The sequence below is a fragment of the Gekko japonicus genome, unplaced genomic scaffold, assembly GCF_001447785.1.
Source record: "Gekko japonicus isolate JY-2015 unplaced genomic scaffold, Gekko_japonicus_V1.1 scaffold668, whole genome shotgun sequence".
Lineage (NCBI taxonomy): Eukaryota > Metazoa > Chordata > Lepidosauria > Squamata > Gekkonidae > Gekko > Gekko japonicus.
The window spans coordinates 565,539-588,471 of NW_015174861.1; the positions used below are offsets into that span (position 1 = coordinate 565,539).

The window sequence follows — 22,933 nt, forward strand, 5'->3', positions numbered from 1 at the left end:
GTTAATCAATTCCCAACTTGCTATGTCATCACACCCAGTAGCCCTTTAATCCTAGATGTGTGCAGTCTAGTTATGATTGTTCACACATTTAAACATGTGTTCTGAGAACCACACCAATATGTAGTTTAAGAACCATTTGATTTTATGTGCTTGGTTCACAACAGAAGTCAATTTTATCTCACAGGGGTACTTCTACTGCACAAGGGAGCCCTCCCTCCTCTGTCATGTTGGCAACCCTTGTATGAGTTGGACATATTGCAAAACATTCACACGTTACTTTGCCACATATCCAGGGGTTAATTTGACCCATGATCCAGGGCTAAGCAACGTGTGATTTATAACCACAATAAAACTCATGTTTCTGAGCATGTTCAGAATCCATTTCCCACATGACCTCCAGCCTGAAAGTGTATCAAAAGAAAGGTCCCGGGTGTTCAATGGGGCCCAATTCTTGGTAAGTGGGAGATTGACTATCCTTTGACAGCTATTAGTGGGAAGAAAAGGGGGGGGGGAGAAGAGACTATCACACACCTGGTCCTAGATCAGTGCAGATTTGCCCTGTCTGCTCTCCTCTTCCCCTTTGCTCAGAGGCCAGAATATTCTCCATGTGTAGGAGGGTTTTTATTTAGATTTTATTTTGTAGAAGGGGTTGTTTGGGTTAGGAGTTCAGTATTCTCTGTGAGATTTTTAATCTGATTTATTCCCCATCTCTCACACCTCTTTTCATAGGTCCATTTATTGTAGGCTTAATGTTTAGATTAAAATGTACTTTTATTTTTTTTACAGCATCTTTTGCATTTTTCAAAAGCTGTGAGCGGAATTTGGGATGCCAGTCAAAAATTAGGATACAAATCTAATAAGTATGCATAGAATTTTAACCCCCAAGCAATGACAGATCAGCTGCAACACCCCTGAAATAGGGGCCACTTAGATATTTTAGACTGATCATATGTCCCCTGGACAGGCTTAAATCCCACCTTCACTCTTACCTTGTAGAAGTGGGCCATGGCAGTGAAAACAGGTTCTGGAGACAGAGCCATCAAGAGAGAGGGACTAGAGGCATAAAAAATCAAGGGACTTGGTGGGGCCGGCATCAGCACTCCCTGAGGCAGGGCAGGATGGGGCCCAGGACCTCTAGTGGGACCCACTGCTGCCAACCCTCCCCCCACCAATTAACCGCCTCTGCGGGTCACCTGAGCACCATTCCCATGCCCACTCATTTCCAAGTTCTCTGGCATTCTTGTTCCAGGCTGCACATGTTGCCCAGCACTTCTGGGGAGGGGTGTGTGTGGGTGGCACATGGTGACAGTGCACAATGATATTGGAGAAAAGTCATGTGAGAAACTAAACCCAGGTCATGAGTGGGCTGTAAAAAAACACAGAGGTGGGTGGGGGACACATGGAGGGGGAAGGGAAAGGAGGTCTAAGTAGGGGTCCTTGTGGTTGCAGGAGGGAGGTCCTGGGCACTTTGCCTGGGACTTCCCCAAACCTGGAGCTGGCCCTAGTCATCTTCACTACAAGTTTTGATTTTACATGGATTGAACCATCATGAAGTACCTAAGAATCCTGAGAATAATAGTTTAGTGGCAGTATTGAGAACTCTCTGAAGTATCCTCAGGTGGGGTTGCCATCTCCAGACTGGAAAATGCCTGGAGATTTTGTGGGTGGCGCGTGAGGAGGGCAGAGTTTGGGGAGGGACTTCAGTGGGGTATAATGGTCTTAAAGGTAAAGGTTCCCTTGCTCGAAAGCCAGTCGAGTCCGACTCTAGGGTTGCGGTGCTCATCTCCGTTTCAAAGCCGAAGAGCCAGCGCTGTCTGAAGACGTTTTCGTGGTTGTGTGGCCGGCATGACTAAACACCAAGGCGCACGGAACGCTGTTACAAAGTGGCTATTTTCTCCAGATGACCTGATCGCTGCCACCCGGAGATCAGCTGTAATAGCAGATCTTCAGCAACTTCCTGGGGGTTGGCAACACTAGGCTGCTACCTCTCGCAGAACTACAGTTCCCCCTGGGTAAAATGACTGACTATTGTATCAAATCAGTTTAAGGTCTGTGTGTAGGAGGATCCCTCCAACATGTCCAGCTAGGGTTGCCAGGCTCCAGGTGGGGCCTGGTGATCTCCTGCTTTTACAACTGATCTCCAGCTGATAAAGATCAGCTCCCCTGGAGAAAATGGCTGCTTTTAAGGGTGGACTCTATGGCATTGTACTATACTGAAGCCCCTCCCCAAACCCCACCCTCTCCTGGCTCCACCCCAAAGTCTCCAGGTATTTTCCATACCAGACCTGGCAACCCTATCAAACAATGCTTTCTCCACGGTGTACGAGATTTCTTGTTGCAGGGAGCTTAAGTTTAAAAAACAAAACCCGACAGCATTCACATACAGCGTCCCAAGCCGCCCTCTGAAGAGTCCATCTTATCACCCTCGTTAGGCTTTGCTTCTGAGTCGTAGATGTGCCTCGGCTGAAAGCAATTCAGTTTTTTTCCCCCAGAAGCCAGAAATGTCGCAGTTGCACTGGGGAGCCGCTGGGCGGCTGCCGAAGGAGTGAGTGGCCTGTCTAGGCAGTGACTTGTGCCCGGGACACCGGAAGTAGAGGCGACGTTCCTGCATGTGCGCGTGTTGCTGGGCAAGGAGCTCTGCGGACAGATCCAGAGGCTTTCCGGATCATGGCGGAGAGGGTTGAACAGCGCATTGAGGATCGGATCCCTGAGCTAGAGCAGCTGGAGAGGGTCGGATTATTCACTCACAAGGAGATCAAGTGAGCAAGGCAGAGGCAGGCTGCCTTAAGGGTCACGAGGGCAACAACTCTGACCATTGGGACGTAGGGTTGCGAAGCTCCAGGTGGTACCTGGAGATATCCTGGAATTACATCTGATCTCCAGATTAATGAGATCACTTCCCCTGGACAACACGGCTGCTTTGGAGAATAAACTCCATGGCATTATATCCCACTGAGGTCCCTTCCATTCCCTCCCGAAAACCGGCTATGCTCAAGTTGCACCCCCAAATCTCCAGGAATTTCCCAACTAACAGTTGGCAACCCTAGAACTTGAGAGGGATCTAGACCAAAGTCTAGATTTGATCCTTGGGGCTAAGAACTTGTCTCAAAACAAATTTGTAACAAAGTCCTGTATGTATGCGAGGACACATATTGCTGTAATAAATCTAGGATGCCATGATTCCATTTTCCCACTTATTAATGCTGATTATAATCCTGATGGTTATGCATAAATGTTTTTGACCCATGGTAATTTTTAGGTATTAAGGATGGAGGGGTTTGCAAATGTGTAATATGTCCATTTGGGTGACTCTGTCTCCCAATTAATGCTTCAATTGATACTTGCTTGTTTTGATTCTCATATGAACACTATGCTTGTTTTTTACATATCTGGCTTCTAATTCTCTGACTCTTAACAACTGATGGCCCTGGTTTGCCACTTAAGTAATGGAAAGTCAAGTTTTGTGAAAACATTGCTTAATTCAGCTTTCTTTTCAGTGTATGGTTTGGTCAAGGAAACCCATTCTCAACCTAGAACTGCAGAGTTCTGCAGAACAAGAGTCTCCCCCAGGAAACAGCATTAGGAATCCATATAGTGTTTCAGGCTATATTAAAGTGCTAGATCATTGTTAGGATACTCCTGATTGTGCTATAGCCATTTATTCCCCAAACAGAGGTGTGGAAGATAACTTTCTGTGTATAGATCAAGATGGGTAGCCATGTTACTCTGTCTGTAGCAGTAGAAAAGAGCAAGAATCTAGTAGAACCTTAAAGACTAACAAAATTTGTGGCAGGGTATGAGCTTTTGTGAGTCACTGTTCACTTCTTCAGGTATCTGCCACAAATGTTGTTAGTTTTTAAGATGCTACTGGACTCTTGCCCTTTTCTGTGCATAATCTGTGCAAGCTGTTAATGTGATACTTAAAGCTCACTTTCAAACTACACTTTCATTTAATCTTGGGAACAATTTGGTGAATTAATTCAAAACTCTTAAAGTGAATTATAATTGCCAGTTTAATATAGGAAAGCGATGAGAAGCTGATTTAATAAAAATCCATTTCTAGACCCCTCGATTACAGAGAAATGTTTGCAAATATGAAGGCACTATGAGATAAAAGGTAGGAAGGAAGTGATCAGGTAGGAATTATGATTAGGGTTTGGGATGTTATATGGGATATATATTTTTCTGGTACTCTTCATGTTGAACACAGTTTGTTATGTCCCTTGTTTATTTAGGCTTCTCTCTCCTGCCACCACATTTCCCATTAAAAACTTGCACTTTCAGAAGGGAGGTCTATATTCTGTGTATAAAAACATAAGGAGAGCCCTGCTGGATCAGACCAAAAATCCATCCTAGTCTAGCATTCTGTTTTCCAGGGTGGCCAACTGAGTGTCTCTGGGAAGTCCCCAAACAGAGTATGAAGCCAATAGCTTTGTTGCACTGCTGCCTGCCACTGGCATTTAATTATGGCTAATATTTATAGACAGGCTTATCCTCCATTAATATACTTCATTCCATCAAAACGTATAGAATAAATTAGAACAAAGTCTGAGTCCAATGGCACCTTTAAGACCAACAAAGTTTAATTCAAGGTATAAGCTTTCATGTGCAAGCACACTTCTTCAGAATAAATTAGAGTTGAATAAAGTTAAGATGATGTTTTGTTCTCCTGAGAACGTTTTAGCACATAAATCTAGATATTAGATGACATAATCGTGATCAGGGCTTTTTTTGTAGAAAAAGCCCAGCAGGAACTTATTAGCATAATTGACCACACCCCTGACAGTACAGCTCATTAGCATATTAGGCCCTTGGAGGGGAGGGAAGGAAGGCCGTTTAAACGGCCTTCCCTTGGCTTGCTCAGGTGCCCCACAGCTGCAGAACACCCGGGTAAGCCAGCCCTTGGACAGGCCAAGGAAGACATAAGGAGGTACTTAAATGCCTCCCCGATCCTTCCAGGGGCCCCCCTGGCCCACTCACCTCGGAGTCGCTGGGGGGGGTGTCGCTCTCCAGGCCTTCCCTCTGTAGCTATGCACACAGATGTTTTGGCTGTAGTGGGCATGGCCAACTCTGAAGCCAGCCAGAACTCTGTTCCTGTGCGTTCCTGCCCCAAAATAGCCCTGATCGTGATGCTTCCTGGACTTTTGTGAACCATCTGCTGCAAGTGAGGTGAAGCCAGGATTGGCTGTTTGTTCTGGCAAAGAGATGTTTTAGGGAAGAAGCCAGTAGTATGCCAGGAAACAAAATGGTGGGTGCTGTTGTATTCATGGGCACCATGTATAGGATACTGTTGTAGAAGAATGAACAGGGAAAGAAAAGGAACTGAATACTTTCAAATATTGGCTGTCATTTGATTTCTTCACACACACACTCTTATGTATAAGCATTGGAATTTATAAGTAGTATGCAGTTATAAATGGAGCTGTGGATAGATGTAAGTCAGTCTAGCCAACACCAGTTGTCATATTTAAAAATGCAAAATTTTAGAAGAGGTTTTTATAAAATGGTACAGTGAAGGTATATTGTATGGATCAGAACCATGACAGGATGCTACCTTCTTACATTTCTGTAGGACAGTTATTAAGAAGACCTCGGCTCTAGAATATAAAATACAGCGGAGAGCGCTTCATAAGGAGGATTTTATCAGTTATATTCAGGTAACTTTTCTATGTAGAGTTCTCTCTTGATATTTATCTCGGTTATCTCTTTACATCAATTGTTTTTGTCTTTTTTCCCTGTCCTTCATTACACAACTCAAAGAAGACTGATTAGCGGCTACTGTACAGTTTGGCATACGAAGAATTCCAGATTCTGATTCTGGTCATGTTGTATCCTGTCTTAAGGATGTTTGAGCAAATTGTTTTGGTCCCAGTTCTGTGGATACTCAAGGCTTAAATATGTTGTGCCAGAATTTTCATCCACTTGTGGTATAACTATAGGGGTGCAGAGTGTCGTGTGCATTGAGACAGAATCCTCAGTACTGGGCAACCTTATTAGTTTAGCCCCTGTAGAATTCCAGTTAATTCTGCTATGGTGAGATGAGAGTGTCTGAGTTAGGCTAGGCTGGTAAGAAAAGGAATCTTTTAAGTGAATTACTCCCAAGAGGCTCAAGACAACCTGTTCTGCCACAGGCTCCAGGAGTACCCCTCATATAAAAGGAAGGAAGAAAAACTAGCTGGTCCTGGCAACGTGTTGGCAGAATGGGCCATCAGCGTTCTGCCACTACACTTCTGTCTTTAGGAAGAATATGGCTTAGTTAACTCTGCGTTTTCAAACTTCAATAGATATAGTAATAAATCATATATGCAGTATGGGTGTGTATAACTGATAGCTAAAATTGTTACTGGGATTAATTAATGTGTTGGCTTTTCCCCAGCCCTTATGTCCCAGACGACCTCCCTTAATTGTCATTATCTTTGTGTATTTGTCTAAATGATAGATGTGTGGGCTTGGCATACTAGCTGCCCAGTCTTGGATAATCCTGCTGTTCTTACTCTAAATATTTTTCCTTCCTAGTATGAAATCAATCTGTTGGAATTGATTAAGAAAAGAAGAGCTGTAAGTAGACAAGTAACTGAAAATTTGAAGAAGTGGTTGGATTATTTTAAAAGACTGCAATGCTGGTAATTGTGTCTTTCCCCTCCCCTTAGCGCATTGGCTACTCGTTTAAGAAAGAGGAGATTGAGTACTCTATTGTGCAGCGGATACATGGCGTCTTCAAACGTGCCACAACAAAATGGAAGGTAATTTTTAAAAATCCCATAGAAATGGATGGTTTTGTATAATGTCTTGTGTAACGTGACATCAGGAAAACAGTTTAACTAACCTGGTTTGTGCCATCCAAACTGGTATGCCACTTATTGAAAATATTAAATATGAGGGAATTTCATTGCTAGAAAAAGAATAACCACAGTCAGATGGCATGGAGCTGCTTTTGGTGAGCTCAGTATTGAGGTCTGTATGGTGAAGATGGGGGCTGGCTGGCTGGAGGACCAGATCCCCTGCAGCCATGCTGCTCAGGGCCAAACACCTGTCCCAGTCACTGTGTCACTGCTGCCTCTTGCCCTTGGGCTGAAGAATCCTGACAGTGCTCAGTAAGAGGGATGGGCCCAGAATTTCAGCAAAAGGTAGAAACCTCTGAGGTGTCTTCTGATTTCATTCTGAGGGAAGTGTTTGTGCTTCAAAGCACCATGTGTATTGTAGCTTCTAATTGCTACCCTATGTGAAAAGGTTGCTGCAACAGCAGTCAGGTCAGCAGGACTTTGCTTCCTTGTAAAGCCTCCTGGTGGCTGTCAGAAAAGGAAGGATCCGAGAAGAGAGATCGAGAGCTTCCATTCAACAGCTTAGTCTGAGTGAGGGAGCCCTGCTTCTTATCTGTTGAGACCCAAGTATGTGGGGGGATTAGGAAGACCAGCAGTAGTGACAGCGATTGGTTTAGCAGGAGGCGTGGGGAGAAGATTAGAGGTAAAAGCTTCCAGTGTGGGATGAGAATCCACATGCCACCCCCTTTCAGCCATCCTTTCTTTCATTTCCAACACACTGATCGTTGAAGAACGCCCTCTTTCCAACATGCTCAAGGGTCCTCCCCTTTCTAAAAAGTATACCCGTGCAATTCCCTCATCCAGGTTGCTTCATTGTTATTTTGAATTGTATATTGTTCTGGATTTGAATGGTAAGATGCTTTGGGAGCCAGCGTGACTGCAAAGAAAGGGTATAAAAATGATCAGCCGTTCCGGATTCCGAACAACAAACTTGTCAGGTTGAAAGCAACACCTTGTGTGGGGCTTTGCAGCCCTCGCTGTGGTGCTTCTCACCAACAGGTACTCCATGTAAAAAGAGTGGATGCCCAGCAAGCCGCTGCAGTGTGCCACATCCTCTTGTAGCACAGCTGAGAGAGGGGCCTTGGAGGCTCGGTGGCTTCTGTGTGAACATTGTCTAAATATTTTCCTTGAACGATGGGAGGGGTTTAATGCCAAAATATTGTGCTCTGGTTTCATTTTTAAAAATTCACGAGCTGAATACTGTAGATGCTATTGGGTGTTCTGAAATGCTCACAAATGAATGCACAGCGACTGCATGGCCCAGTGCATAATTTTCTGGGTTTGGATTTGTGGATTCAGTTCTCAGCTCATCTTGGCCTCGTGTTGAGTTGTCACCTTTCTCATTTGGGGAATAAACATGGTCTATCTGTAGGGTCAGCTTGAAAACGAGACACAATAAATATTTGTAGTTGTTGTAATGCCATACAAAATGATGACAGAAAAGTAGTGCAGATTGAGAAATCAACAGTGGTTCTGGAGGAGTGTATTGGCAAGAGGTGGGGTTGTCTTGACCTGCTTACTGGCTCTGAGCCTACCACCTGGTGGCCTTGCTACTCCAGTGGATCCTTCCACTGCTTAATCTCCTCAGTCCTTGCACAGCCCCGTTGCTAAAACTGACAAGCTATGCTGATTTGAGTATTTTTCCATACGTGTATTGGGTTGTTCTTGGTGACGGCGTTTACCTAGCCTTGGGTATACATTTCATTGAACCATTAGAGGGAAGGATGGGGATAAAGTGAATGAGGCCTTGTAAAGAGGCATCCGTAGTGGCTGCCCCAAAACATAGGCACCTCTTCCCCATGGAAACACCAGTGAGCATGTTCTGTGAGGCCCTTCTTTGGGTGTTGGCTTCACAAGGCAAAGGTTTGTTTATTTGTTTAGATATTTATATCCCACTTTTCCTCCAGTGGAAACCCAAAGCAGCTTACAACATCATTCTCCCTTCCTCTGTTTTATCTTCATAACAATAACCCTGTGAGATAGGTCAGGCTGAGAAAGAGCGACTGGTCCGAGGTCACCCAGCAAGGTTTCATGGCTGCGGGGTGGCTTGAACATGGGTCTTCTTCCAGATCCTAGTCCAGCACTAATCACTATTAATACTGGGTCTTCTGATGTGCTTGGTTTAAATTTTAATTTAATTTCAGATCAAATGAAATTGATTTTAATTTAATTTTAGATCAAATGAAATTAAAACATTTTTTGGCTATGTTAGAATAGGCTGTAAAGTCCAGCGAGTAACTCAAGCAGAGAGAACAGAAGAAAAGAGTTGTAATGCAGGGAATCTGTTGCATACTTTATGGTTGCAGAACATGAGTATATGTTTTCCAACGGCATACAATGGATGTGAGGAAACGCTTCTTCTTTTGTTTCTGGAGGAGAGGGCTAGAATCGACGGTCACCTAAGGGCAATAAAGCGATGCTCCTTCATGTTCTGGCTAGCATACAGTGGATGTGAGGAAACGCTTGCTCTTTTGTTTCTGGAGGAGAGGGCTAGACTCGACGGTCACCTAAGGGCAAATAAAGCGATGCTCCTTCATGTTCTGGCTCCCTCTGCAGATCGTGGGATTTTTGGTTGTGTTCCTATGTTGCTCCCAATTCTTTTGCTGCCAGTTGTTACAGGAAGGTTTATTGTGTGTTGGGTGAATGGTATATAGAAAATAGCACTTGTGTGCTCAGCTGTTTCTTTTTTCCCTTTGCTTCATCCCAATAGGATGACATTCAACTGTGGCTGTCTCATGTTGCATTTTGCAAGAAATGGGTGAGTATTTGGGCATGACGTCTCCCATTCAGGCTGCATGAATTGATATAACACACAACAAGGGACATCAGCACAGAACAGGAGAGAAAACTAGAACTGTTGCTGCTGTGGGATATTTTATTCCCAGTGGAGTATCCCAAATGCTTTTTCCAGAAAATCAGCTGTCTGTTAGAGGAATGTAAAATATTGTATTAGTGTGCTTGTACTGAGAACTGAGGGGCTGCGGTGGCTCAACTGGTTAAGACAGAGGAATGTAAAATATCATTGTATTAGTGTGCTTGTACCGAGAACTGAGGAGCTGTGGTGGCTCAAGTGGTTAAGACGCTGAACTGCAGGCTGTGGAAGGTCGGTAGTTCAGCAGTTCGAGACCCGGGTGCCGCATGACGGAGTGAGCTCCCGTCTCTAGTTCCAGCTCCTGCCAACCTAGCAGTTCGAAAGCAAGAAATTGCAAGTAGATAAATAGGTACCACTTCGGTGGGAAGGTAACAGCGTTCCGTGCGCCTTGGGGTTTAGTCATGCCGGCCACATGACCACGGAAACGTCTTCGGACAGCGCTGGCTCTTCGGCTTTGTAACGGAGATGAGCACCGCAACCCTAGAGTCGGATTCGACTGGCTTTTGAGCAAGGGAACCTTTACCTTTACCTTTTTACCGAGAACTGATATCGCCTGTCACTTGCTTTGACCACTGACTAGCACTGATAAGCCATTGAGCTTCTTTCAAGGAAGTACTGGGTGCAGTCTTGGCATTGGTGAAGAACTTGATCAAAGTGACTGAAATTGACTGAAGCTTTTATTTGTACTCGCTTAACACCAAGCACACCCCGTCCTGGATGGCCCGGGCTAGCCTGGCCTCCTCAGATCTCAGAAGCTAAGCAGGGTCGGCCCATGGATGGGACATCACCAAGGGATACCAGGGTCACTATGTAGAGACAGGCAATGGGAAACCACCTGTGACTGTCTTTGGCCTCGAAAACCCTATGGGATCCCCATAAGTCAGCTACGACCTGATGGCGCTTTCTACCACCACCAGCACCAAGCGCAGGGTTGGCCTATGGATTTTTCTCTTTCCTTCATATATGGGATGAAGCTTGGAATGCTTCAGATTCTGCGGTCTCTGCAACAGTGGCCCTTTGGAGGAATCTGTTGTGAAAAGAGGGAAAAGAGCATCAGCTGCAGGCTTACTAGTGTAACCCTTCTTGGGATGCCAAAAAAACACCACAAACTGATCCCCCCCCCCCCCAGAACAAAGGGGGACATTTGATCCCCCCCCCCCCAAGTAGCAAGAGGGTACTTTTCCAAGATCCATCTTTACTCCCCTCCCCCAGTAAGATTGCAGGTTAGCCTCAACAGTACTCTTCAGGGTGAGGTTTCTCATTATGCAAGAAATGACTGTGTGAATTGTCCCAGATGTTTTCAGAATCTGTCAGAAGACAAGGTCACTGTGCTTTCCTGGGTGACTGCAAGCACTGTTTGCCTTACAAAGGAGGCTCATTTGCACTCTTGGTGCCATTTGGGTTTTCTTGCTTCTCTTCCAAACCGCTCTCTTGGGGATGGTGGATGCTAAAAGTTAAGTCTCTTGCATTGCAGAGGTGGATGGATCTTTTCCACTGTTAATTGTACTAAAAACCAACAATATAGCCACTCTTTGTAATGCAGGCGAGTCTATTTCAGGCTGAAAGGTTAGCAACACACCAGTGTGACTGATGCCATCTGTCTCCTTACAGAACAGGAAAATACAGCTGAGCAAGGTGTTTTCTTCCCTGTTGGCCCTTCATTCAAATAAACCAGGTACCGTAACTTAACAGCAGTAATTTGCAAGCAGAGAGGTATGATAAGCTAGTACTGAAATATAATTGAGGGTTGTTTCCAGTGTTCCCTCTAAGCTGAGTTAGTGTGAGCTAGCTCACAGTTTTTTAGCCCCCAGTTCACACATTTTTGTCTCAGCTCAGGAAGGATGGCTCCAGAGCAAACTGATTTATGCAGTAGCCAAATCGCTTGCTCACAACTTTACTGCTAGTAGCTCGCAAAATAGAATTTTTGCTCACTAGATTCCACAGCTTAGAGGGAACATTGGTTGGAAAACCCCCCCAGGAAAAAAGAACAAGGGAGAAAAACCCTTAAAATCCAACAACTAAACAAAGTTAAAAAAGAAAAAAAAGATATATAGAGAGACAAAATTATAACAGTGGTGGCAGATCTATACATAAGTTTCTGTAAATGGTTTCCAAATATCTAAAAATAAGTCCATATGCAATTGTTGTGTATATGCCATGTGTTCAGCTATTGAAAGAATTCTGAGGTCCTCAGTGCACTGATTTGTGATGGCATTCACCAATACTGAGTAACAGCACTTTTTCCGGAGGTGGGTTTTTTATCTTTCCTGCGTCGTAATATGACCCCTTTAGCTGTAGTAAGGGCCTGAAAGGTCCATTTTTGTTGACCATCATTTAGCCTCCAAGAGATGGGCAGCTGGTTTAAATAGTTTAAAAAAAAACATAAGCATCCTCATAAATCCATGCACAGTCTAATACAAAGCAACTTCTTTCCAGAAAAAACTGAATGACTGAACACACCCAAAGCATGTGTTTAAGGAACACTTCCTGTGAGTTACAGTGCCAACAATTAGACACCTTACTCAGTCCTTTGCTAAAGAGTCTCTGTGGTGTCCAGGATACCCTAAACATAATTTTTTGCTCAATGAGTTGCAGCTTTAAGATACATGGAGAGAGCTGGTATAAACTTGGCCATATCCAGTTGCTTTGGCAAAACAGGGAGATCTAGTTTTTTGTTCCATTCATTGCTGAGACTCTGCATATTTCAGGCTTGTTTCACATTAAACAACAAACAGAAGTTCCCTGGTTAACACTGTGGGTTACCACCACATTTTTTCTTTGGGTGCTTTCCTGTGGAAAGTAGCATTGAGTTGAAAATGGGGGGTGACTATCTTTCCCTCCTGAGGATGTTTCTACCAGGTGTTGGAAAAGACCATTCTGTGCCTGGGATCTTGGAGATCCCAAAAGGACTATAGAGACCCTCTCCCCTTGCAGATTCATGATTTGCGATTTCACTTATTCTGGATCAAATCTCATTATACAGTCTCCAGCAAGTTTTTATTCCTACTATGCCATCATTGTAATAATTATGCAGTTAAATTTTGCTGGGAATCTCATGGTTTTGGTGCTGGGTTTTGGAGGCAGAAGATCCCGGTCTCCCAGTATCTGTGGATTTAGCTGTTTGCTGTTATCACTTGTGAACGGCAAGAGTCCACCATATTACTGAGCTACATGGATCTGATGTGGTCTGAAACTGCTTCAGGCATTCCGTGTGTTAAGCCTTTTCCCACCCAGGTCTTCTGGATTAGATGGGTTTTTGTTGTTTGTGAACAAGTACAATCCAGATTTTGCCTCCACCACATTTATTATGATGTATGTAGTGTGTCTTCAAAACTGCCCTGAGACCGGTGTGTGTGTGTATACACACACATTTTCAAAGTTTATATGAATAGCAGTTACTTGTGTGAAAATATGTGGTAGTCATTCAGTCAAAGATAGTGACTGCATGTTTTCAGATACACAAATGCTTAATCCAGGGATTTGTTACTGCCATATGCAGTGAACTGATAGCATCAACATTAACACAAGTACTGGGGGCAAAAATCGAGTAAGCGGGAATACAGCGTAGATTCTTTTGTTTGGAATAATGTCTTATTGCCTGTTAGTTTTGCAGCAGCTGTATGCAGTAACAGCCAGCACCTTTCTGTTACAGCTCTGTGGATTATGGCTGCAAAATGGGAAATGGAGAACCGCCTGTCATCTGAAAATGCCCGGCAGTTGTTTTTGCGTGCATTGCGCTTCCACCCAGAGTGTCCCAAACTTTATCAAGAGGTAGCATATGGTTTTGCTCTATATATAAATATCTATTTCTTATGTACAGATATATTCACACTTCTTAGCTCATAGAGTTATATGTTAATAGAACGTGTCATTAGGTTGTCACTTTCTACCCGGTAAATGTGTTCAGTGTGGTGGTTGGAGCCTTAGTTTTTATTGTTACTCCTTCTGTTTTCTGTAGTATTTTAGAATGGAGCTGATGCATGCTGAAAAGCAGAGGAAAGAAAAGAAAGTGTTTGAGCAAGCAAAAATGGACTTGGTAAGAAAACATGGGTGGGTGGGTCTGCCGTTGAAAATGCATGTATGTGGGTGAATCAGTTCCACTGAGGTGGTCAAGATGTGGCATTTGATGTGGTGATTTGGTGTAGTGGTTAAGTGCACGAACTCTAATCTGGGAGAACCAGGTTTGATTCCCCACTCCTCCACTTGCACCTGGCTAGATGGCCTTGATAAGAGCTGTTCTTGAAAAAGAGCAGTTTCTGTCAGGAGCTCTCTCAGCCCCACCTACCTCACAGGGTGTCTGTTGTGGGGAGGGGAAGGGAAAGGAGTTTGTAAGCCGCTCTGAGACACCTTTGGGTAGTGAAGGGCGGGGTATAAATCCAATCTCTTCTTCTTCTTCTTCTGTATTAAGAGACAAGAATTACTGCCCCGTCTGTACTGGTTCTCCCATAGACTGTTCCCACACGTTAAAGCTAAAAAAAAGGCATCATGCGAAACCCTGCTGATTCTTTGGTGGTGAAAAGTGCTGTTAAGTCACAGCTGATGTATGGTTGACCCTGAAGATTTTATAAGGCAAAAGACGTTCAGAGGTGGTTTGCCATTTCCTGCCGCCACATCAAACCCCCCCCCCAAGAACTTCTTGGTGGTCTCCCATCCAAATACTAGCCAGGGCCGACCCTTCTGAAATCCGATGAGATCAGGCTAGCCTGGGCTATATCCAGGTCAGGGTTACTGATTTTTGTCCTTAAGATGTAGGCAGGGTTGAAGGGTGGTCTTCCCAGGGAAAACCTTGCATGTTAGGAGGAGGAGTGATGCTGGCACCGTGGTCTCCCATGCAGCAGATCTTCTGGGTTTTGCATCAGGAGCCTGGAAAGCTTGAGGTGCACTGTCTGTTCATGAAGGCAAGATAACTGGCTCATAGAGCATTGATTTTAATTCATTCTTTCAGAGATCACTGGGAAATTGGTGTTCAAAAGTCTACGTCTCTGTATTTTATTCTATGGGATTTAGAGTTCCCTGTGCTCTGAGCCCTTGTGGGCATCTGATGCTAAATTCCGCCCTGGCTGCCAAAGGCCGGTTTGAATGAAGATGTTTTATGCTACTTCTGGAACATGCATTTCAGCTGATGGAGTACTGTAATAATAAAATTGGTTGTTTTAGGAACATGCGTTGACTCAAGTTTTAGTGAATATCTAGTTTGCTTTGTCCTGGCACTTTCATTCTCCTCCTTCTTCCCCCCCCCCCCCCAGTTAATTTTCCACTTGAAAATAAATATTTCCAAGAAACACACTAAGCTACCTACCTTATATTGAATCAGACTATTGGTCCATCAGGATCAATATTTCCTACTCTGACTGGCAGCACTTCTCTAGGATCTAAAGCTAACCAGTGATGTGTGCTTTCTTCTTCGACTGCTGCCTTTGCATTATAGTCTGATTCTTCCCCGATAAGTAATGGTGCCTGTGCTTTGTTGTGCTTTATGCAAGAAGGGGCTGCACCATCTTCTTCATTGTTGCGTCAGTAATGCTACTGTATATGGAGCATTCTTCTGAACTCACCTGCATGTGGAACCCTGTACGTGCACTGGAGCTCTATCGAGCTTTGGATTGCATCAGTACTACGGAGGAAAAAAGGCTCAGTTGCATTCTATACATGTTTCTGTCTTCTCTGCATACGAGAGAGATTGTTAACTGTAAAATCACATTGTCTAAAATTTCAGGGTGAGTTCAGTTATTCTGATGACATACTTAATGGCGAACTGGCTCGAATAGTCTGGAGAGAGGCCATCCAGAAAATCAAAGGTAACCAAATCCTTCCTTTTCTCCTCCTACCTCCGACTTCAGTTTTTTTAAAGAAGTAGCAGCCTTGCAGCATGTTTACTACCATGTATTCAGCCACCTTGGGGAGCCTTGAAGATGGCTGTCATTCGCTTCAGTTTGCATATTGTTAGTGTGCTAGGTTGGACGGCCCAAATGTCCGATCTGTTTTGAGCTGCGTGTGCTGAAAAATGGGGTCTTGCAAAGGCAAGCAAATAATGCAGTGTATTGTTGGCGTAAACTGATGTTCCATGCTAGCTCTGCTTCGTTCACAAGCTGCTCGGACGACCCTTTTCCTCTCATTTAATAGTTGACAAGAATTAGGGTGCCCACACAGCTCAGAACACCCATTTTTAGCCCCTCTCTCTCTCTCCATTCTAGGTGCGGAGTTTCAGTTGACGCTGCTCTCTATTGCAAAACTGTTTGATTTTACACAGGACTTCCAAAAAGAAATTTTGGACAAGTAAGTAGGCAGCAGTGGGGGGAGTGGTGCAGACAGTGAAGTTTCCATGGTTTGTTCTTCGTAAGGATTCATTGCAGGCATGAATTCGGCTTTTAGGTCTAGAGTTGTACTTTGAATACAGCTGAAAAAGTTGAATTGGATTCTGTAAATCTGCCCCATTGACTGTGGTCATGCATTCCCCCCCCCCCAAGTAACCTGCTTCTCCCCAAAAGCTTTGTGTAGGTGTGTGACTGGCTGGTCTAGTGCACTTCGTAGCCTTCTCCATCAAGTGGATTTGAAAACTTGGGAAATTATGAGAATAGATAGCTATCTTCTCTCCCCGCCCCCTGTTTGCAGTGAGATCCAGTGGCCTAAAGACAATTGTTGCATAGAGTAAACACCACAGTTCTTTAAGCCTCCTCTGTAGCACTGTGAACCTGTAGAATATGAACCTTCTGTTACCTTTCCTACAAAAGGATAATCTAGCAGACTGCTGCATCTTTGACAGTTCCATCAGCTTCCCCCCCCCCCTCCAGGCAGCATCAGCAGTATGTCAGAAGGAGCAAAAAAGCATCTTTGCTTACAATTGCTTTGTTGTTTGAACAAAATAACTCTTCACTCCAGAGCCTCATAGCGAGAGAGTGAAGACACAGATAAAGGCATGACGTCACCTTTTTGGTTTTTAAGATTGCAGGCAGAGCACGCTAACGATCCTTTTGTGTGGGATTACATGGCACGGCGGGAGCTGGAGATGGACTCCCTGCCGTCAAAAGAACACCCGTCTAAACAGTTAAAGGCACTTGAGGTGGCCCACAAAGAAGAACGGTGCTGTAGAGTGTTTGAGGAGGCCGTGACGTCCCTTCCCACAGGTGAGAAATTGTAGAGAGATGTATTAAGCGTTGATTCATGCTGTTCTTTTAGAATGGAGGTTTTGGAGGTGCGTGCAGTCATCAACTTGCTGGAGCTCTTTACGAAGCAGTGGGCTTGATTAAAGGGCAGCATTTTCTACTGGCATTGGTTTTGACTCTCTCTCCCCCTCATCTTCTTGCGTCTTTCATTAACGTCTCTATGGTAATAGGTAGCAGTTCTCTCTCTAGCAAAAACAATACTGGGAACGATGCTGTTAATTTCAGCCAGTAGTCTCAAAGGGGAACTGGAGGCTTGTTCTGTACCAAGGTCTAGTTCTTGCAAACAGCAGGTGAGGTGGCAAGCCTGTTTTTCGAGAGGATCGCTTGAGACTGCAGGGGAGGGCTCACATAATTTAATGTTCCTCCATAAAAATAAAAAGCAATTCCCTGTATATGGAAAGCTAGGATTCAAAGGGAATGATTTTAGCATAGCCATCATCCAAGCACATATGTGTAATTTTTTGGTCTGTGTGTGTGTGAGAGAGTGAGAGAGAGAGGAAGCATTCGATCAACCTTTTGGTGCAAAGTGGTACAGTCCCCCTTTCATAACTCCATGGCTGATTACTGTAATGGGGATCTATGTGGGGCTACCCTTGAAGGCAGCCCAGAAACTGCAGCTAGTTCAGAATAAAGCAGTCTGATTGTTGTTGCGAGCCAGCTGACAGGAAGGGATCTCACCTATTATAAACCAGTAACTTGGATACCAGTTTGTTTCTGAGTTCAAATCCAGGTGCTGCTTATGACTCTTAAAGCCCTTCGTGACATACCCCGTCTGAAAAACTGGCTTTCCCAGTATGTCCCCATCTGCTAACTCCTGTTCTTTAGACTGCCACCCTTTGGTGGTGCCCCCTCTGCCTGGCATGGTCTCGAGCCCATTCCTTTTTGAGCAGGAGCTTTCACCTTGTTGAATGGGCTCCCTGAGGAAGCAAGGGGGCACACCATCACTATAAGTTTTTAGGAGGTCTTTCAAGGCCACCTTATTTGCTTGAGATGCAAGCTGCATGCATTGCGGGGTGAACTGGGGTTTAATTGCCCTTTGTAAATTTGGAATTTTAAGCTACCTTGAGCTATGGGGACAGGGTAGGGTATAAATATTTTAATAATTCCAGTCAAGTGATACCATCCTACCACATCTACTCTGTGGGAAATGGGCCAGTGGGTGAGTCTGGGGGCCACCATCATTTCCCAACCAAAGAGAAGCCCAAAGGAAATTTGAACACAGCCAAACTCATAGACTCACCTAGCTTCACTGGAGCTGGGTAGCAGACCAGAGAGCTTTTAAGCCACTCACTCCTGTGTGCACTACTGTGGAGCCAGAGACCTTCCATCTCTTCTGGGACTACAGCATTCTAGCATGCTACAAAGCCTGAGTAAATGGGATCCAACCTGCAGCATTGCCAGAGCCTGCACCTCTCCCCACAGCCCCTTAGTGCCCTGTATGGTTGTATCTTGTGTGGTTGTATCTTGCCAATCAAGTGACCTTCACTCTAACTATTCCCTGTGCCCACCCGCACTTGAAACCCTCCATGTTTCCCATAATCTTTAACAACCTATTCAGTCTCCTCCAGGTCCACTATTTCTTCTGTTCCCTGTATTCTGTCCTAGCCCCTCTCCATTCTCTCCACTTTTGAAGACTCATCTTTCATATTTAGTGCTGGCATAGACAGAATGGAATCAGTGACAATAAAGTATTACACACTTTTAAAAAAAAAGGGGGAAATGGGCCAGGGGATTGGTAGGTGGTAGTGGATGATGGTGTCTTATAGAAGGACTGTGCCATAGCTTCCCACAGTGCAAAGTATTTGTTAGCCCTATTTATTTTATTGCTTATATATCACCTTAGCCATGTTTTTTCCAGGCAAATAAAACTGTTATACTGGTAGTTTTCTTATATGATTACATTCAGCAGTGATGACATTTAAATACTCCAAGCTGTGGCAGTGGGCATCCAATGAAACAATTCACTGTAGCAGCAAGATATTGAAAATAAACACATTACTGGGCAGCAGTTTAAGAAAAAACAGAAGCAGTTCAGCAAACAAGCAAAGCCAGCCATAAAAAAGAAAGAAGGAGAAAGCAAAGACTTAAAACACTGGATGCCAGGGAAAAGAGAAACTCTTTTACCTGGTGTCTAAAACTGAAGATGCCAAGCAAAGAGACGTGGAGGGAGTGCCACAGACATGTGCCACTACAGAGAAGGCCCTGGCAACATAGATGTTTTGTAGAAAAAGCCCAGCAGGAACTCATTAGCATAATAGGCCATACCCAACAGTAGGAACTCATTAGCATATTAGGCCACACCCTAACAGCACAGCTCATTTGCCTATTAGGCAACACCCCCATGCTACCAGAAGTGTGGTCATCCAGCCACACCCACCTATTGCTTCTTATTCTGTTTACCTTGTTTGTTGTCAAAACCCAGGGCGTTTTTGCATGTTAGGCCACACACCCCTAATTGTAGCCAATCCGAATGAGTCTCTGCTGTTGAGTGTGGCCTATTATGCTAATGAGTTCCTGCTAGGCATGGCCAGCTTGGGAGCCAGCCGGAACTCCGTTCCTGTGCGTTCCTGCCCAAAAATAGCCCTGGATGTTAACAACTTCATCTTAAGAACACTGGAATAAATTTTCCACTAACAGAAGGGGTTCCCCCCAGTTCCCTCTTCCTTCTGCAGGCCCCCAATTTGCCTCTCCTCCTGCTCTTAAGGGTCATCTGTCCACCAGGAGCCACATTTGGGGGAGATCAGTGGAATGCAGCAGGAGGAGGGGAGGCAGGAATGCTCTGTTCCAAGAAGCACCTTGTGTGAGCAGAAAATTGAGCCTGGATGCAGCCCTCTTCTTCTGACAGTACAGTGAGAGTAGCTAGTGCAGCAAAAGACCTGCCTTCTTCCTCCTGCCAAGGACACTGAACACTTCAGGAGTCGTTTCTGAAGGGGAAGTGCCACCCACTTTTTGCTGTTTTGCTATGCCCAGTATGTATAATATGAGGGGAGAATATAGAGGAGGGTGGGCCTGTCTGTATTCCTCACAGTTCATTCTCAAGAGTTGTTCTTTTTCGATAAGCCTCGTACACTTTGTGAGCCATGTGAAAGTAAAAGGAATGAGCAAGAGGCTCAGTGTTGCTGGGATTGGGGGGCCATGCTGGTAGTTCTACATCTTCTCTGGGAGAAAAAGAACCTATGAATTAGCTATTCAGTCTTAAGAGAAAGTGCTAGATTCAAGTCCAGTAGCACCTTAGAGACCAACAAGATTTTCGGGGTATAAGGTTTTGAGAGTCAGAGCTCCCCGCATCAGAAACTATTCCTCTTCTAATGTCATTTATGACATCAAATGTCAGCAGTTCCCTTCCACTCTCTACATCGGACAGACAGCTCAGTCCTTACACAAAAGAGCAAATGGACATACAACCAACATTAAAAACCACAACATTCAAAAACCAATGGGAGAACATTTTAATCTTCCAGGACATTCCATTGCTGACCCAAGAGTGGCAGTCCTCTAAAAAAGAAGCTTCAAGGGGAGATTACAATGTGAGATTGCTGAATTTGAGTTCATTCACAAGTTCAGAACAGTGGACCCCTAGGGCTGAATAGGGACATAAGGTTTTTATCTTACTACAGATGCTAATTTTCTGTGCCCCGCCATTTCCCCTCTAATCAAGCTGATTACAATGTGTATTGTACGTCTGCATTCTGAGTTCCTTCTTTGCAACATTCCTCCCACCTTCTGATTGGGATATAAGGACTCAAAGATCTCCCTTCCCATTTGTATTTGCTAAACCTTTGACTTTCGAAAGGTTATACCCCCAAAATCTTGTTGCTCTCTAAGGTGCTTCTGGACTTGAATCCTCTGAAACCATGTCTTCTTTTTAAAAAGGTTGATTTCATAGGGATTATTTAATACTTGGGATTTTCTTTTGCTGACCTTGGAAGGGCAGGTGGTTACTGTAATTGTTACTCTCTCTGAAGATCATAACTATCATTTTTATGTCTTTAACACTCCCAGAGGACATGTGGAAATGTTACATCACTTTTTGCTTGGAGAGATTAAACCGGAAGACCAATTGCGAAGAGTTAAGGCAGAAGGTAAATTTCTTACCTTCAGAATAATAAGCACATTCTTCTGTTACTGGTTTCTCTTAACTACTTTTGGAGAAATGTTGTTGGAAACCCCTCAGTTTGAGGCAGAAATGCAGCTTGCAAGCCTGGAAGCACTTGCTACCTTAAATGCTATATATTACTGCTAAGCTTCTATCAGTTTCTACTGGTGGGCCCCACTGTAAAACAGAAAAGGGTCCTTTGTACCACAGGTTCATGATTCTTTCAATCTGATTATTTTGATGGATGATTCTTTATTCCTGTAAATATCTATAATCTTATTAGTGCACATCTTTAGCCTGCCCTTCATCATTCCAGTTACTTCATTTTTTTAGAAGTTATTTTTGGAAGATCAGATTGGCTCTGGATGCCCTGGCTGGACTTTTCAAATGGCTGCTTCCCTTTACAGTCATTGATGAAAAGCTCCATATGACATCAGGGCTCTTAGTGGATAGTGATGGGCAGGTATCTATACAAACAGGATTTGCAAGCATTTATAAACAGCTTTAGTGCGGTTCGAAGTGATGATGTCAGAGAGATGCTGTCTTTTAAACTGTCTTGAGCGTCTTCTGTGGAAGTGCCTAGAACCTTCTGTCAGATACCGCTTCCAACCTTTTAAGGGGCTAGCTCTAAAATCCTGAAATCTAGAACATGCTTGGGACCTTACAGGAATTGGATGAATGACCTGAACTTTAAAGTACCAGTTCAGTTCTGCAGTTTATAGTGCACTTTTTAGGTACAGTACCTCTTTAAAGTCACATTGGTTGTTGGGTGATTTACAGGAGGTTTCCTCTCTCAAAAGTTCCATTTTGTTTTCATGGTATCTAGTTTACACAGAAGTAAAAATTACATTTCTTCTCCCTGTCTTCTTGTTGTAGAGGCTGGAAAGGACATTAGGCACCTTCAATCAAGCTCACGAGTCACAGTTGCTACCAGCTTCATTGTATAAACAATGGGTAAGGATGCTTGCAGTTCTGAGGGGGCCGCCTCACACTTTGCAGTTTCAAAAGTTACTGCCTCACATCAAACAGGAAGGCCAGAGGTGAATCTTGTAAGGCTGCTTCTAAATGCTGACATTTTACCTTCAAATTACTCCTCTTCAGCTTCAGGTCTTACTGGAGCTTGACCTCCAAGAGAAGGCCGAAGAGGTGGCAGCGGCAGCCACCAAGCAATTCAGCCACTTGGTAGAAATGTGGGAAATGAGACTGCAGCTGCTAATCAAGCAGAGCAGTGATGGTCTGGCCTCTTGTTTCCAGGAAGCCTTTCGGGCAGTTAAAGATAAGGTGAGTGACTGGCCTCTTGTAATGGTGGCATCTGAAGAGGTGTTGGTCAGAAGCCTCAGTGTGCATGTGTGGACTGAAAGCTTGAGGGCAGCTTTTAAAATTTGCCGCACCTAGGGTGAGTAGCAGTTGATTATGGGGACACACCTCAAAGCTACTGCCGTTGTGCACCTTCCACTCTGTGCTCTTAATCCTTAAAGGCTGAGATACTAATCCACGCAGTTATGATAGCAACACTGTTTCCTGCTTGGACTTGTGTAGGCTTGGAGTCCCTCCAGATTCCTGATGTTTCATACAAGATTTGTATATTCTAGTAAAAAACAATCTATTTTACTTTGACAATTAAGGTTGGATGGACATTTAGATTAAATTTAAACATACATAAATAAACAGATAAAAAGATACGTTACCTGAAAGAATTATGTTGTTAAAGAATTGGAAAAGGAGAAAAAAATTAAGAATGTAATAGAGGTTTGAGCACTGTGGGAAGTCAGAGGGGGGGGGAGATATTTGGATAAAAGGATATGAAAAGTTTGTTATATGACGTATAATTTTACTTATTACTATATCCTAATAAAATTGTTTTTTAAAAAAATTTGTATATTCTGCGGGATGAAGGATTCCCTGACTGGCTTAACTCCCTTCAAGAGAAGGGAGGCTCATTAATTGTCCGTGATATCCTATTCTTCAGCCCTGCTCTGGG

General features: G+C 44.0%; 1 protein-coding gene across 1 annotated transcript in view; it reads left to right on the forward strand.

The window, feature by feature from the left end:
* The first annotated feature begins 2,667 nt into the window (after positions 1 to 2,667).
* Positions 2,668 to 22,933, forward strand: part of UTP6 (UTP6 small subunit processome component) — a 29,063-nt gene continuing 8,797 nt past the window's right edge. The window contains exons 1-14 of the mRNA XM_015424699.1: positions 2,668 to 2,759; positions 5,573 to 5,657; positions 6,517 to 6,558; positions 6,651 to 6,743; positions 9,532 to 9,579; positions 11,305 to 11,368; positions 13,346 to 13,464; positions 13,652 to 13,729; positions 15,410 to 15,491; positions 15,888 to 15,969; positions 16,636 to 16,817; positions 20,859 to 20,938; positions 21,829 to 21,906; positions 22,054 to 22,233. Coding sequence (XP_015280185.1) covers positions 2,668 to 2,759; positions 5,573 to 5,657; positions 6,517 to 6,558; positions 6,651 to 6,743; positions 9,532 to 9,579; positions 11,305 to 11,368; positions 13,346 to 13,464; positions 13,652 to 13,729; positions 15,410 to 15,491; positions 15,888 to 15,969; positions 16,636 to 16,817; positions 20,859 to 20,938; positions 21,829 to 21,906; positions 22,054 to 22,233 — 1,305 coding nt within the window. The remainder of the gene's footprint in view (positions 2,760 to 5,572; positions 5,658 to 6,516; positions 6,559 to 6,650; positions 6,744 to 9,531; positions 9,580 to 11,304; positions 11,369 to 13,345; positions 13,465 to 13,651; positions 13,730 to 15,409; positions 15,492 to 15,887; positions 15,970 to 16,635; positions 16,818 to 20,858; positions 20,939 to 21,828; positions 21,907 to 22,053; positions 22,234 to 22,933) is intronic.